A 14,379-nucleotide genomic window follows, 5' to 3' on the forward strand; every position below is an offset into this window, starting at 1 on the left:
GTTAACTAAGTATTAAAATGATTAAAATATAATGCATGTGTTTCATGTCACGTTCAGGGGCCAAAATGTTTGAGAAACTATTTACTTTACTGTGACTTTGTTTTACATTGTTATATTTTTCATTACATTTCTAGGATTATACTAAGACTTGATGATTAAAATATAAAGCTTGCATTTCATGTCACATTCGAGCTCTGCCATTGGCCGTATTTTGAGAAACTATGGACTAGATAAGAATCAGATTGCACATTACAGTTAATAATCCACACGTTAAACTCATGATTCCAAACTTTCACGAAGAACAAATTATCTTTAATTACAGAAAAAATGACACGTCAGTTGACTTAAAAAGGAAAACAGTTGTTCTGGCTGTGAAATGAAGTTCATAAGAAATGTTTGAATCTGTGATTGTGAGAAAAATAAAGCAATGCTGCATTAACAGACAGTGAGGGTTTGTTACAGCGGACACTCTGATCCATATCCAGGCCCGAATTCATTCACCCTCTTTAGCAGCGCCGCTTTCACGGCACTGATCTTCTCATCCAGCTCGGTCAGACTGCAGACCTGGAGAGTAAAGAAAAAAACGGATTAATAGATTTAAAAAAGAAAAAGAAAAAGGTTAAGCTCCATTTACAAAGTGCTGTGAAAGGAAACAAAACATCCACTAACCTGAGCAGGGGACGTCTTTGCTCGCTTGTGCAGGTGACTCTACAAAAAGAAACCACACAAGTACACATTAGACCTTTATAATTGGTGCAATTTGTAAACTGGCTCAAGCTTTGAGAAGAATACTCGTCTGTTCCCTTACTTACGTTGCCTCAAGAGACAAAGCAATGGGGAAAAGTTGGCTTAGAATATCCTAATATTCACCTAATGTAAAACAGGAGAACTTTTATAGGCAAAGAACAGCAGACACAGTATATACATTATGTAAGGTTACATTCAAAGACGGTAAACATGTGGACAGATGAGAGGCCACCGTCACCAGGTTGTTTTTTACTCCACAATCTTGGACTCAAACTTAAAAACTTGCTTATTTTTAAGTCTCTGCATAATTTGTTAAGGATCCTGCTTTTACTGTTCAGTGTTGTTCCTGTGGGCCAACTGTGTGCAGCTCTTCAGCAAACACCAAACTACAGTATTTTCAGAAATTGCCCAAAAAAAAAAAAAAAGGGGGGGGGGTACTCCGAATATAAAAGACACTTAACATCTCTTGCTTTGCTCACACAAACATGCAGCGAGTCAAAAGCAGATGGAGAGCAGCATACTCACAGAAGCAGCATGCTGTGCTTAGAGATAGCAGTGTGAAGAGACGTGCAGCATCTTAAGCACACTTACTCAGATAACCGAACGCACGCTGGACCCCTTACGCGACGGGAAATTAGGGTCTGACTTTGCTGAAGTCTGTCGGGTTGAATATGTAGTTCAATGAATTATTTACCGCCATCTTTTGAGTCTGTGCTCTTCTAAGGGCGCGTTCACAACAGCCTCGTTTAGTCCGGTTCAATGCAACCCTGGAGCGTTTACCCCGCACCATTTGAACGTAAAAAGCTTCTTATTTGCACGTTTGCTATCACTGAATTAGATGAATTACATGTTTATAAGTTAGCTAGTTCCCCCCGCCGCTAGAGGCTAGCTGGGAGGAGAGTAGTCTCCTGCACACACATTGCATTTTTGATTAAAATCAGCTTAAGTGTAACTCGAGGAGGGAAACGTGTTGAAGTATCAGGACATTTAAACGTACAATACGGTCAGCTTCTTCCGATTAGGATTACTTCATTGTTTTAGGATCTTTTTTTTAGCAGGATCCGAATCATCTTCAGAGATGTCCTCCTCTCCAAAACAAACGTACGCTGGTGAAAGCAGTGTCACGTCGGGGGGGACAGGACAGAGTGGCTATGAGCTAACCGCTAAGTTTGCACAGTTTGTCTCTCGGAAAACTTAATATCCAGAAGTCTGATGACTAAAATCCTTCATCTGGTTAAAATATAGAGTTAAAAACGAACAAGATCTCAGAAGCATCTTGTAAAATATGGTTTAATACTGTATAGAAATTCCATTTATGACATCTTCTAGCAGACGACCATGTGACGTGCACAAAGGTAACGGAACAACCTGCCACTGAACTACAGTTGGCGGTAATGTGCGTGCGATCATTTAAATATAAAAGGTTGATAAACTGTCATAAGTCTGGCTGCCAACATAGTCAGAGTTCCAGAGTTCAAACGTCTGAAGGCAAAAAATAATCTAAATATGACTTTTAGTGACTCGATTATATAATATATTAACAAATGAAGCTAAACTGAATATTTAAAATAGCACACTGGTAACACAAAAAGACCCGTGTACGAACACCTTGACAATATTTAATAATATATTTAGATATATTTATATAAGACTCACGGTGGACTGAAAGTACTCCGGTGAGAGTCCCTCCAACTCCAGGATACGATCCTCCAGCTTCTTCAGTCTCTGGTAGACACTCAATGGAACTGGGCCCGCTAAGGAATTAAACACTTGTTGAAAAAGTCTGAATACTGATCATTTTACATGAGTAATTCAACAACTGTGGGTATAAATTGTGAGTAAGGTCTGTTAATAAGAGTAAAAGAGAAGCAGGGACATAATGAAACATTGTTTATAGCGCCGACTTTGAAAGAGCCGCCATTTAAAACGTTGGACTTTCTGAAAAAAGGTCAAATATTTCAGTTGAGTTAAAAACAATAAGTTAAATTTTTCGAGCAGAACTTTTTAAAAGTATCTTGTATGACATGTGACCCTTTCAGACACGTATAACATAACACACTGCGGTACACATCTCTGACCTGTTGGTAGTTTCAGGTGCGTCTCGATGTTGAGAAGTCTTTCTTCTATGGCTGCATTTCCACAGTCTCTTGGCATCGGCCCCCTCTGCTGTTCCCCCGCCTCTCCTTGGCCTCCCCCACCACGAGTCTGGGGCCCGTAAGTGTTTACCACCCGGGTAACTAGCCAGTAAAGGAAAATATCACACAAACAGACGCCACAATATTAAACAGACTAGTTGACAGTACGGTCTGAGGACATATACAGAGCATGCAGATGTATAGAGGGGGTCCCACGTAACCCTTGACATTAGCGAGGTAGTTATAAATGTGTGTGTTCTTTTAATTGTTCAGCACTTTATTTCTATGATTTCTGGCAGCAAGCTGAGTCGTCATGATCCATGTAATGTACTGCAGAGTGACATTTGAATTTAATTGTATATTTCTTGTCAAGTCATTTTTTTAAAACAAGATTTTTAAGGATTATGAACCTATGAACTTTTTCAAAATGATATGTGCAATTTGGTAACAGTTTAAAAAAACTAAAACCGTTAAATGTCACATTGACATTTGTGGCAAATTTGAATTTTCTTACCTTTCACGTGGCTTTTAAAACCGGGATAAGGAGTGAAAACAGCGTCTGTTCTGGCACAGCTGTTTTCTACAAAGGAAGAAATGAGTTGTTTTTTTAAAGATATAGTACGTAATGTAAAAATGTAATTAAAGTGATTAGAAACATTTTATATACATTGCTTAAATGAGTTATTACCGTTAGTGTGTCCTGATATATTTAACGGGTCTCACACAGGCTTTGAATTGAAAGAAATGCCCTCTGTCATGTTTTTCTGGACTAAGCTGGTTTTGTTTTTGAGGCCGAGTGTGTTAGCTACTTCATCCCCACTCTTGGAGCAGTTCAGCCTGACCTCTCGCCTGTGGAAATCAGCTCTCTCCCAAACATTGGCAATCTGTGTGCAGGCTCCCTCTCCACCCTGCCCCCCAACCTCTTTCCCATTCTCACCCTGATTGCAGTCGATCACGTTGCAAAACTCGCGTACATTGTTTTCATTGATCTCCATCTGCTTGCGTTCCATAAATGCAGATATTCTTCGCTCAATCTAGGGTTTCAATGCAGAGAGAACACAGATAATGAGATACAATGGATTGATGAGCTATTGATAGGTGTCAAGAATGCAATGAGTTGTAGGGCAAACAGTAATTTGCATTACTTGGAAGGAGAAATGTAGTAGGAAATTATTCCAGGTAGCCAAGAAAGTTGAATTGCTTGCCATCATCCTATGATGGAATATGAATACTGTTTGCTTGGCTACCAAAATAAATGCACAACAGAATGAGGTCTCTTGTCCTTCATCCACATGCAATCTCAGAGTAATGAGCATCCACTTCATAATCCATCAAGGACCTGGCCCTCTCTCAAAGCCCTCCAGCAATGTGGTCTGTTCTACCCAACCACAGCACTAAAGGACCCCTTACTCTCTGCAGAACTCGGCTTAACAGATCTCAATCAAGCGTTTGCTTCCCTGCGGCACGTCATGTGCACATATTTGGGAGCAATTACTTATGACTATTAATTTACTTGACAGAGTTTTAAAAAAAAGGCTCTAAAACTGTCACTGCCAGAAGTGCTGACAGAGACGGACCTCTGACTTCCTGGCTCTGATCTGAACCATGACGTCATCAGCCTCCGTCTCGCTTTCTGCAGCCTCTGGGCTGGGAGGGTAGTACTCAGTCAGCGCGGTCGTCTGCTCTTTGAGTGACGATGAGGTTACAGCGTCTTTTATAGATGATGTATCCCCGTGAGCATCCACGAGTGTCTTTAAGCCTTCTGAAACAGCCTATATAAAAACAGTGGGGCAAAAAGAATATTGCATCAAAGCACAAATATAACATTGTTAAATTAAATACCCTTACTAACAAGGATAAAAGGGTATGATACATTTTAAAATAACCTCGTGCCAGCTCAAATAAAATTTAACTGGCCATCAATTTAAGTAAATATATCAGCAAACCCTTTTAGCCTTAACATGATGAATTAATTCAATTTCACAAAATGTAGCCTCTTTACCTGTAATTTAGTGATATGCTCCTGCAAACAGCTGTACACATGAGCATCTGGAGATGACGGAAGATCCACAGCATTGATGTTGACTTCTATTCTCAGAGCAGCATCACTTAATTTGAGCTTGATTTAAAAACAAAAATGTAAAATAAAAACACAAAATAAGGTTACACTGCCTTAGACATTAGTGTAGATTCAGTGTTTAAGTTACTTCATAGATTAGTCAACGTGCAGTAGAACTTACTTTCTGCCTTTCTCTTGTTTTATATCATTATAAATTAAATATCTGGGTTGTGCATTGTTGGTCTGACAAAACAAGGAATTTGAAAACATTATTTTAGATTCAGGGAACTTGTGATGGCACATTTGTGGCAGATTTTTAGACAAAGAAAGAAAATTATCTTTGAGCCCTAATTGCAAAAGTGGTGCAAAGCCACTTTAATGATGCTACCAAACTAAATAATGCATGTACATGATGAAGGTATAGCAGCTGCAAGGAGATTAATACATGTAAAACAGCTTAAACAGAGCTGATACAAATGTTTTACAATGTGTTATTATTGCATTACAAGGAGAGGAACAGAGGTCACATATGCACGGAATAATCCATACCACGTGAACATTAATTATATAGTTCGCATGTTAAATACAGGTTGAAGGGAGGAGCGGTGTACGGGGTTAATGACAACACAGTGAAGTGAAATTAAGAGATATTTGCTTAAATTGGAGAGGCGAAGTGGCTGGTGTAGCCACGTCTGAACCTGCAGATAACTACGAGCTAGTAAAATAATAACAAATGATGTAGCAGAAACTTTCTTTGACGCCGCTTGAATGTTGACGAACCATGAATGAAGTAAATGTATCCTGCTACACCGGGATGCTAAAAACATTAGCATGTAGCTAACTAATAAGTCGGACGTAAAGAAAACGTCTCTCGGGGCTCAAACAATGTCAACCAACCTCTTTCCCGAAGCCTGACAACAGCTTCAGAATCGCACACATGCAGTCCCTGTAGCTGCTGGACATTTTGCTGGTTTCATTAGGAGGAGCGTGATTTCCACTCAGCTTCATTGTCTCCGCCATTGCAGTCCAACGGCTGCAAAATGCTGCCCACTGATTGGTTAGAATGAGACCGCGTGTGCAACCTGCTTTCATTGCGTGCACGCACACAACCGCTGTGGTTGTGCAGTATAGAAAGCAGTTATCTCTACATTTATAGTACTATAAAAACTTTATCCTTATCTTAAACTTTGATATTTCTATTTTTATTTCTGGTTCTATATTTAGATTTATCTGCTGCTGTTTTTTTTTTTAATAGGAATTCTTATTTTTAATGTCTTCATTTCAATGTATTTGTTATATATTATAATTATTGCTCCTTTAATTCCATTGCTGCAAGAGTTTAGACTTGCTTTGTGATGAATAATTCATAACCAAAATGTACCAAGGCACGCTACTTTGCAAAAATTAAGAAGCTTACAGATGCAAAGCAGTGTGCCTTAGTATTTTTTAGTTGTGACCTATTGATCACAAAGCTAAGTACATGTCTAACCTTTCTTTTTTGGATCCAACGAGCACTGTTTATACCTGCAATTCTGAAATAACAGCCCTCAGCCAATCTACTAGCATTTGTTATCTTCATATAAATAAGACAGTACAGTAAGTACAGAAATATTAAGAGCTACATGCATACAGTATTTTTATGTTTGATAAGTGTTACAGCTTGACATATTTTAATATCTATGTTATAAGATTATACTATTACTAATGTATTCAAATGTAAGCAGCGTTTCAGTATTGCAGCTGGTGATATTTCAAACAACTTTTTATACTATTAGGTATTTTAATAAATAGCAAATCATCATATTTTATAAACTAATATGGACAATATGGAGGAAATAACCTGAGAATCCAATGTGTACCCGTAAAAGTAAAGCTTAAAACCCTATTGTTATGTCATATTTACACTCTTTTTTAATTGCTTTGTTCTTTTCTTTTCTTGTACTTTTTAGATCTCAATTACCTCTGAATTTGTTTATATGTTCATATTTTCTTATATATCCACTTTATTTAAATTTTGCTTTTATTACATTTAAATGGAGGTAAAGCATAAATCATTTTTCCTTGCTTTGACAGGATGTTGCAGGTCATATTGATATTATTAAGAATTATTATATAAAATGTCACTTTGTTCTCATTAAGAGTAAAAAAAAAAAAAAGAAGCTCACTGATACATGACTCATAACACAGATTAGTACAAACTAAAACCTTTCAGTAGTTCAGTAATTGAAATACAAGATGAATTATGCTCAAATAGGAAAATTATCTTCTGGCTGTAATCACTCAAATGAGCACAATTATACGTGTATCTTCAGTAACTGCATAATAAGCCCAGGATACAACTTGAATAACTAAAGTACAATAAAGAGTGCAGGATTTTCACTTTAAATTATATCTGCAGTCAAATAAGAAACAATCGGACATGGTTACCTGCAGACTGGACTGATTTGTAGCCACATTTAACCATATTCTTCACCACTTACTTTTCAAAAAGGAGAAAGAATGGTCACTCAATTATAAGAAGATTGTCCCTGAGACCGCGGCGGACTGTGCAGCAGGGCATTGGGATGGGAACCTGGCCACAATGGTGTATTTTTCCGAGTTGAGTGACTGTGGGAAAATCTCCCTCCTCTATTCAGACATTTTTCCCTTCTTTTCATATAATGAGGAGAGAGACTGATGAAGGCAACACAGAAAAAGAACAATTACAGGCAATGAGAAAGCACAACCACTCAGAACTCAATAATGCTCTCTAGAAGGGTTAATCATTTTAGGAAGGGGTCTGAAGACAAGCCTTTTTGGTTAATTCATCTCTGGGGTGATATTTTTTTCCCCCCTGAAACAGGAAGGGAACTGTAACACTTGACATGGTTTGACATGCTGAGCCATTGCTGAATGTTCCCACACAGCAAGGAGCTCAGAAATTTAAAAACTGCTCATTTAATTTCCCAGACTGCAGACCCAGGAGCTGTGATGATTTTTCTTTTCTTTAAAAGGGCAGGAAGTGTAATTTAAGGTGCTTAGAAAGTTAGGGTAGGTTATATCAAACACACAATCACGTTTCTACTTTTGAAATAACTTCATGTTGTATAGATTGGAAAAGACTGACAGTGAAATTAAAATACAGTAATAAACACTTAAAAATGTCCTTATATCAGCTGTTGTATAAACCATTAATTAAGTGTTTGTTTACTGCTTATAAATCCTAAATAGGGGAATAACTGGAATCCTTTTTAAATATTTCGTTTGTATAGAAAATACTGAATTAAGAAATACTAGTTTAGTGAGTTTGGAAGTATAACATTATTAAATCTAAAACACAAAAGAACCACCAGAGGATTAAGTGGCATTCAAAGACCACAAATGTCTGCAAAACTGTCATATTTATACATAAAACGTTAATAGTTTATACGCTGCTTACAAATGTAAACAGGAGTGCGATTGCAAGATAACTTTGTGTTTTCTATAGACAGAAAATGTTCTACTTTTACAAGAATGCAGTCTTGGCATGGTGTTGTACAGGAAACATGGTGCTGGGGCTGGTGGTGAAGAGGGATTGTTGGTGCCTCTTGCCATAGTCACATTAGCCACAGGAAAGTAAAAAGGTCCGCTTTTGAGCCTGTCTGCTCCACAGCGGCAGATGCTGTTGACAGAGCATGAGACAGAGTAAAGGCCAGACGGGTGGGTCAGGAGAAAGAGGGAGCACAATGTAGAGAGGCAAGTGGATTGCAGTGGGAAGGTTTTGTCTCATTTAACTAAGAGGGGAATAATTAAATGTATTCCTCTCCTGTGGCCTTGAGACTGGGCTGCCCACAGCAGCTGAACATGTAGCAATGCTGCTTTTAATAACTATCAACCAAGGGTTTTTAACAATCATCTTTTATAATGAGTTGGGAACCACTTGTTCACCATTACAGTGGATCAAAAACGTTGAAATGCCTGGTTAATCCATAATCCAGACTAAGAGTCGACAGCTAGCTAGCAGCTCTTTGAGGTTGTACTTTAGCACGGCTCTGCTTTAAGCTAACTGCTAACGTCCTGTATGCTAACATGCTCACAATAACAATGCTAACATGCTGATGTTTAGCGGGTCTAATGTTTACCATGTTCACCATCTTAGTTTAGTGTTGTTAGCATGCTAACGTTAGCTAATTAGCTCTAAACACAGGAATTGTGATTACCTGTAGCCTAGTTTTCTAGTTCCTAGTTCATCATTCAGTTAATCATAAATGGCACTAGCAGAACAGTCAGGGGATCAGTGAATATCTATTTCCAGTTTCACTTGTTAGCATGCTAACATTCGCCTAGCGCAAAGCAGGCTACAGTGGTTTGTCACTAAACTAAAGTGTTTGATAAAGGAAACGTTCACCTGCTCATGGTTAATGGAAAAGTTAAGGAATGAGCAATCACAATCTTTCACTCTAAACCAAATATGTCAACCAGCTGGTGGTGCAAATTGAAAAATCAGGTTAAAACTAAAATCAGTAGGATTCATCCTCAGAAATAAATGTTTTTACTGCTCACACAGAGGCCAAACCAGCTCCACCGAGCACTCAGGGAGTTAACGTGACACCACACTCTTGTTTAATGCAGTCTCCACTGAAAGTTAGCCACGGGGGCAGGTAGGCAGGTTATTGCTTTAAGCCACTTCTGACTGTGAAGAGCATTAATGAAATGGACAAAGCGCTAAGGATACTCATAAAGTTATTAACTGGCTTTTACCGCAGCGCACTGCTGTTCGTGACACATTTCCAATCAGCAAGAGGAAGATGCACAGCCACCATTACTTCAGCCCTTACATGTGCAACCGCTTAATCAGCTTAATACTGTTTCCCTTGCATGTATAGAGCGATTCAAGAGTGCCTGACATATGTTCAGATGGTTTTCTATTACATCTGTCATTCATTTTTATATATATATATATATCAAAGTATCGAAAGTATGTTTCATGTAGAGTTCTGGCCTTTTACTATATATACACACATATAATATAATTTGATTAATATTACTGATACAGCAGTTTAATGTTGGAGCTGATTTGAGGTGGAGCTTAGTTTTATATCTCTTGGTTAATTGCCACAGATTTTGATTATGTTATAAAATACAATGCAACATTATAGATTAAATAGTTTATCGTATTTTGTAAAATTATCATATGCATTGTTTATAAAATATCAGCTACTAGCCAAACTGTGAAAGGTTTCTAGTATTCAAAGAATACTATTTTACATTTATTTATTCATCTGTAAATTATATCTCCATACATTATGGTCCAAATGTTTTTTCTACACTCTTAAATATGTACGTTTCTTTTTGAAGAATACTATTTCGAAGTGTACTGCTTGAAGCTGCGATCAATATTTCTACAGTTTATTAATGTATTTTATCTTTTTAATTATCACCTGACTGCCGTGTCTCTCAGCTCTGTGGGACGTTTTAGTGTCTTGAATCTCATTGTTTTGGTTTTACAACCTGAAACGTTATTGTCTTGGTTCACTCTCACCACTCTCAACAGAGTTTTAGCTTTAAAAACACTACAGCAGACACAGAATTAGCGACTACCTGGGGAGCATAGTGCAACATTTAGCAGCTAAAAAGAAGAAACTTCCCTAAGGAGTGTGTGGAGACCAAAACGGAGCTAAAAGGAGAGCAATATTGGACTAATGGCTAATGTTGCTTCGTGTCTGCTGGATGTGTAAATAGCCAACTGGTCGCTAACAGGTTCCCCATATCAACTAAACAGGTAATAATATGCCATTGTTGAGTTTACAGATGGTTCTGCTAACTCCAAGTGGACAAAATAAATCTATTAATGCAAATTAGAACAAGTTTAATTTAAAAATAATCCAAAAAATATATATTTTATAGATAGTAATCGTAGAAATTAAACTCCTCCTCTCATTAAAAAGTGGAGTAGAGGTATAAGTTGCAGCAGTAAAAGTCAAAATTGTAATAAAGTACAGATTTACTTAGTTTCTCACTCCTTAGGTAAGGAACAACCGAGTTACTGGTTACACGTTAGTCCTCCTTGCAGCTGTAACAGGAGCCAGCGGAGCCTAAATGGCCGAAGTGAAGTGCAGTGAGTCAGAGTGCTTCAGTCACTCAGCAGTCTTTCCCTGAGAGGCTGTATGTTGATAGTTCCCTTGTTATTACATCCTCAGTCAGAACTATGGAGACGCGTCTGAAACATGGCCGCCTGCCAGAGCCAGATATACCGATCAAAACATGAGATAAATGAAAGACAACAAATCATAAATTAATGTTATGATGTTGTTGGAAGCAGCAGCAGTAGTTTTAGCAGAAGCACTAAATGTACAAATGGCTGTTAGTACAATGTTGCTGAGGTAGACACAGTACCTGACAGTAAAAGTACTTAAAGTAACAAAAGTAGAAGTACTCTTTATGCAGCAGCATAGCCCCCGTCAGAGTGTTGTATTTCACTTAACTTTAGCATTTTAATATTTAAGCTGGTTGAGGTTAGGGTCATTTTTATTAGTTTACAAGCTACGGGGTAGTTCGGTCTATAAAGATGCATCATGTATTATTATCTTTATGTTTTGTATTTGAAAGTATATTAACATATAGTGAACTGTGTATTACAAATTACAATGTAGTTTTTAACAGATATAAGGACATTTTAAGTGTTTATTAATGTACTGTATTTTCAACAATTATAAATTCTCTTTTGAAGATATATTTTAAATAATTACAACTGTTTTATAATTTTTCATAATGATCAGTTTGCAGACTAATATCCAGTTATTGATGCTTTGCATGAGTTAAAGTTGTTAATTAATAAAATACCTTATATCTGCTTATAACTACATTATTAAAATGTGTCATGAACAATTTATTAAATGTTTAAGTACTAAACTTTTAACGTATATGTTTCAAATAAATAAAGTATAGTTATGAAATATTTAATTAAATGTAAAACTGCACGTTAGTACAGTACTAGTGTAACTTTCTGTATTTGGTGTGTGCAGCTAAATCCTTATGAATCTAATGTAAGTAATATTGTTTTACATTCTGCCTCACCTCAGTGTGTAAATCCGTCTCCCAGTGGCTCTACGAATACATTTCGCTATATCACTCCCCCCCCTCCTCATTTCATGACACCATCCCTGCCCCCGCCTTCAGCCGGCTGCACCTGTCACCTGGGGGCCTCTTCCTACATTCAGGATCAATTTACATAACCTCATTTAGCAGTTCACAAATCAGAGCCATTAGCAGCTACTAACAGGAACCAAGGGTTCTAATTTAGCGTGCCTTTCACAGTGGGGAAATTGTTCAGTTCAGGCCTACAAATAAAGATTCAGGTCTTGGCTTTGATTGTTGATTGTGATGGTAAATGTACAGATGATTAGAACAGATTGTCCCCTCCCTGTATTGATTTCCTGTCAAAACACAGCAGGCACTGGTCCTACACTGGGGAACCACTGGAGGACGTGAAGCAAAGGAAGTTGTAGATTTAGATTTGTACATTAAAAAAAAAAAAAAAATCATGCACAAAATATAAAATCAAGATGATTTATTAGTCATTTATGGTTGGCCAGTGTTAACTTGTTTATTAAGCTGAAAAGACAAAATGAGATTCTGACAATTTAACAAATATTATGCAGATAATCAATCAAATATTTCATAATTAATTCAATATAACAAGTCATTTAAAATAATCTAACACTGTGTGATCTTTGCTCTCTCTATGCACATTAGACACTATCCCTAAACTGACAGCCATACAATCATTTCAAGGATTTTTTTCAAGGCTTAAATGCCTTTATTTACATTTGTGTGGCAATGTGAAAGTAGCAAAATCAATTCAGAGAGCCGTGAATAGCTGGAGTCAAGAGCTGAAAAATTATTTTCAATCTGCATTCAATTTGGCAAAGATGGGGCTCATAGAATAAAGAGGCTGATTCACATTTCCACTTGTTCACCACTAAACTTGGTGTTACGGCATTGTGAACGTGTGCTTTTTTTTAGGGGGCATTTTTGGGGGGTAGCAATGTTTAATTAATCAACAAATCAGCACTCTTCTCGCTGGCGTTCCAGACGCATATGTTTGCACTTCAGGCTGTAGGATAAGGAGGACGCTCTGCATGAGATGCATCCAGCCGCCTACAGATTTTGTCTGCTGCTGTTTCAAAATGTGATTGCGTAACATCAGTCATAAGCAGGCAGATAAGAGCTGCAGTAACAGTAGGCCCATTGAGATGGCAAGGTTTAGAGATTATGCGCTTTAAAAACCCAGACACATGCATTGACTGTATAAAAGCTTCGAGGGTCAAGTCACACAAAAATAAAAAATGTTTTCGAGGCGTGATTCAGTAAAGTGGTCCTGTCCAGCTTTGGTCCAGCTCGTTTTTAGTCGTTTCACTTGAGGATAATTTATTACAAGTGTGCAGAGCAGGTCTATGTGGGGGTTGGGATTCAGCAGAATGGTGCTTGAAAATGCTATAGCAACCAACAAGAGGTTGTGGGCCTTTGGTAAAAGCAACTCTGATTGTGTAAAAAGGAGATAAGATAGCATACTGATCATGATGGTGGAACATGACATTTTAACACAACACTCGGTTAAACAACAGAGTGCAGGCTTTTTTTCTAAGCAAGTAGGCAGTCTAAAACAAATGAGTGTGAATATAAGTGTTACATAAATTGCTTTATAATGATAAAAATGGACAACATGGAGTTTTTCAGCTGTTTCAGCTGGACTCAAACCGGCTATTTTTGAGATAAACGCAGACAGTTTAGCAGGAAGCTGCTTGCTTTAAATTCATTTTGTTCCAAAAAAAAAGTCCCAGACTGAGGGAGATTAAATGCTTAAAAGAACGGACTTGGAGCCCAGCCAGTGTCGTGTCCATCACTGCTTAAAAAAGGACAAGGGGGGAGACAACTGTTGTTGCTGTGTAGCCTAGACAAATTACTTTTAATGAACATGTAATTAATGGAAATAGACTCAACGGTTTCAAAGCAAACAACGATTCTAATTGATTTGCATTTCCCTTTTTTTGGGCTGCTCCGATTCTCTTTGTCCGGCGTCTCTATTGATTACCCGCTATGTGTATCGCTCCGCATGTGTTTTCCTTCATTAACAGATAACGGGTTCCTGACTACTCCCATCCCTGGGTTTAATGTTGCTTAATGTCTACTTTGTTCCCGTGTCATGTCGGAGGGCAGCGAGAATAATGAGAGAGTGGGTGGGCCGTGATTGGCCTGCAGTAAGGCAATAGTGTTTAGGACGCCGGCTGCAAGGGGATCAGTGGAGAGGTTAGAAAAGCAGAACCTTTTGGGCTGGTGAGACGCAGCATGTGGCCTCTGAGTCCGATTCACTCCCACTTACGCTGCTGTTTTCTGTTAAACTGTCATTTTACTATCAACACCTGACACCCCTTCATTGAGCTGCCTGTCAGCCTCCCTGAGATGCCTGTTATGGGCTTT

At 37.9% G+C, this 14,379-nt stretch overlaps 1 protein-coding gene across 1 annotated transcript; it reads right to left on the reverse strand.

Annotated features, from left to right (window-relative positions):
* Positions 1-282: 282 nt before the first annotated feature.
* Positions 283-6,013, reverse strand: mbip (MAP3K12 binding inhibitory protein 1). Its single transcript, XM_029460770.1, has 9 exons — positions 5,839-6,013; positions 4,885-5,001; positions 4,460-4,654; positions 3,820-3,916; positions 3,397-3,462; positions 2,826-2,984; positions 2,404-2,501; positions 670-708; positions 283-564 (listed from the first exon to the last, which is right to left on the reverse strand). Exons 1-9 carry the CDS (start codon positions 5,959-5,961, stop codon positions 457-459), a joined length of 1,002 nt encoding a protein of 333 aa, XP_029316630.1. The 5' UTR covers positions 5,962-6,013; the 3' UTR covers positions 283-456.
* Between the last annotated feature and the right edge of the window lie 8,366 nt (positions 6,014-14,379).

This window comes from Cottoperca gobio, chromosome 22, assembly GCF_900634415.1.
Source record: "Cottoperca gobio chromosome 22, fCotGob3.1, whole genome shotgun sequence".
NCBI classification, from domain to species: domain Eukaryota; kingdom Metazoa; phylum Chordata; class Actinopteri; order Perciformes; family Bovichtidae; genus Cottoperca; species Cottoperca gobio.

What these genes read in the sequence shown, in the direction of transcription:
- mbip (XM_029460770.1), bottom strand. Translation starts at nt 5,961, where the DNA reads ATGGCGGAGACAATGAAGCTGAGTGGAAATCACGCTCCTCCTAATGAA. An exon ending in CGGAGTACTTTCAGTCCACC is followed by an intron (nt 709 to 2,403) that starts GTGAGTCTTATA and finishes TTCTTTTTGTAG; the next exon opens with AGTCACCTGCACAAGCGAGC. An exon ending in CAAAGACGTCCCCTGCTCAG is followed by an intron (nt 565 to 669) that starts GTTAGTGGATGT and finishes TTTACTCTCCAG; the next exon opens with GTCTGCAGTCTGACCGAGCT.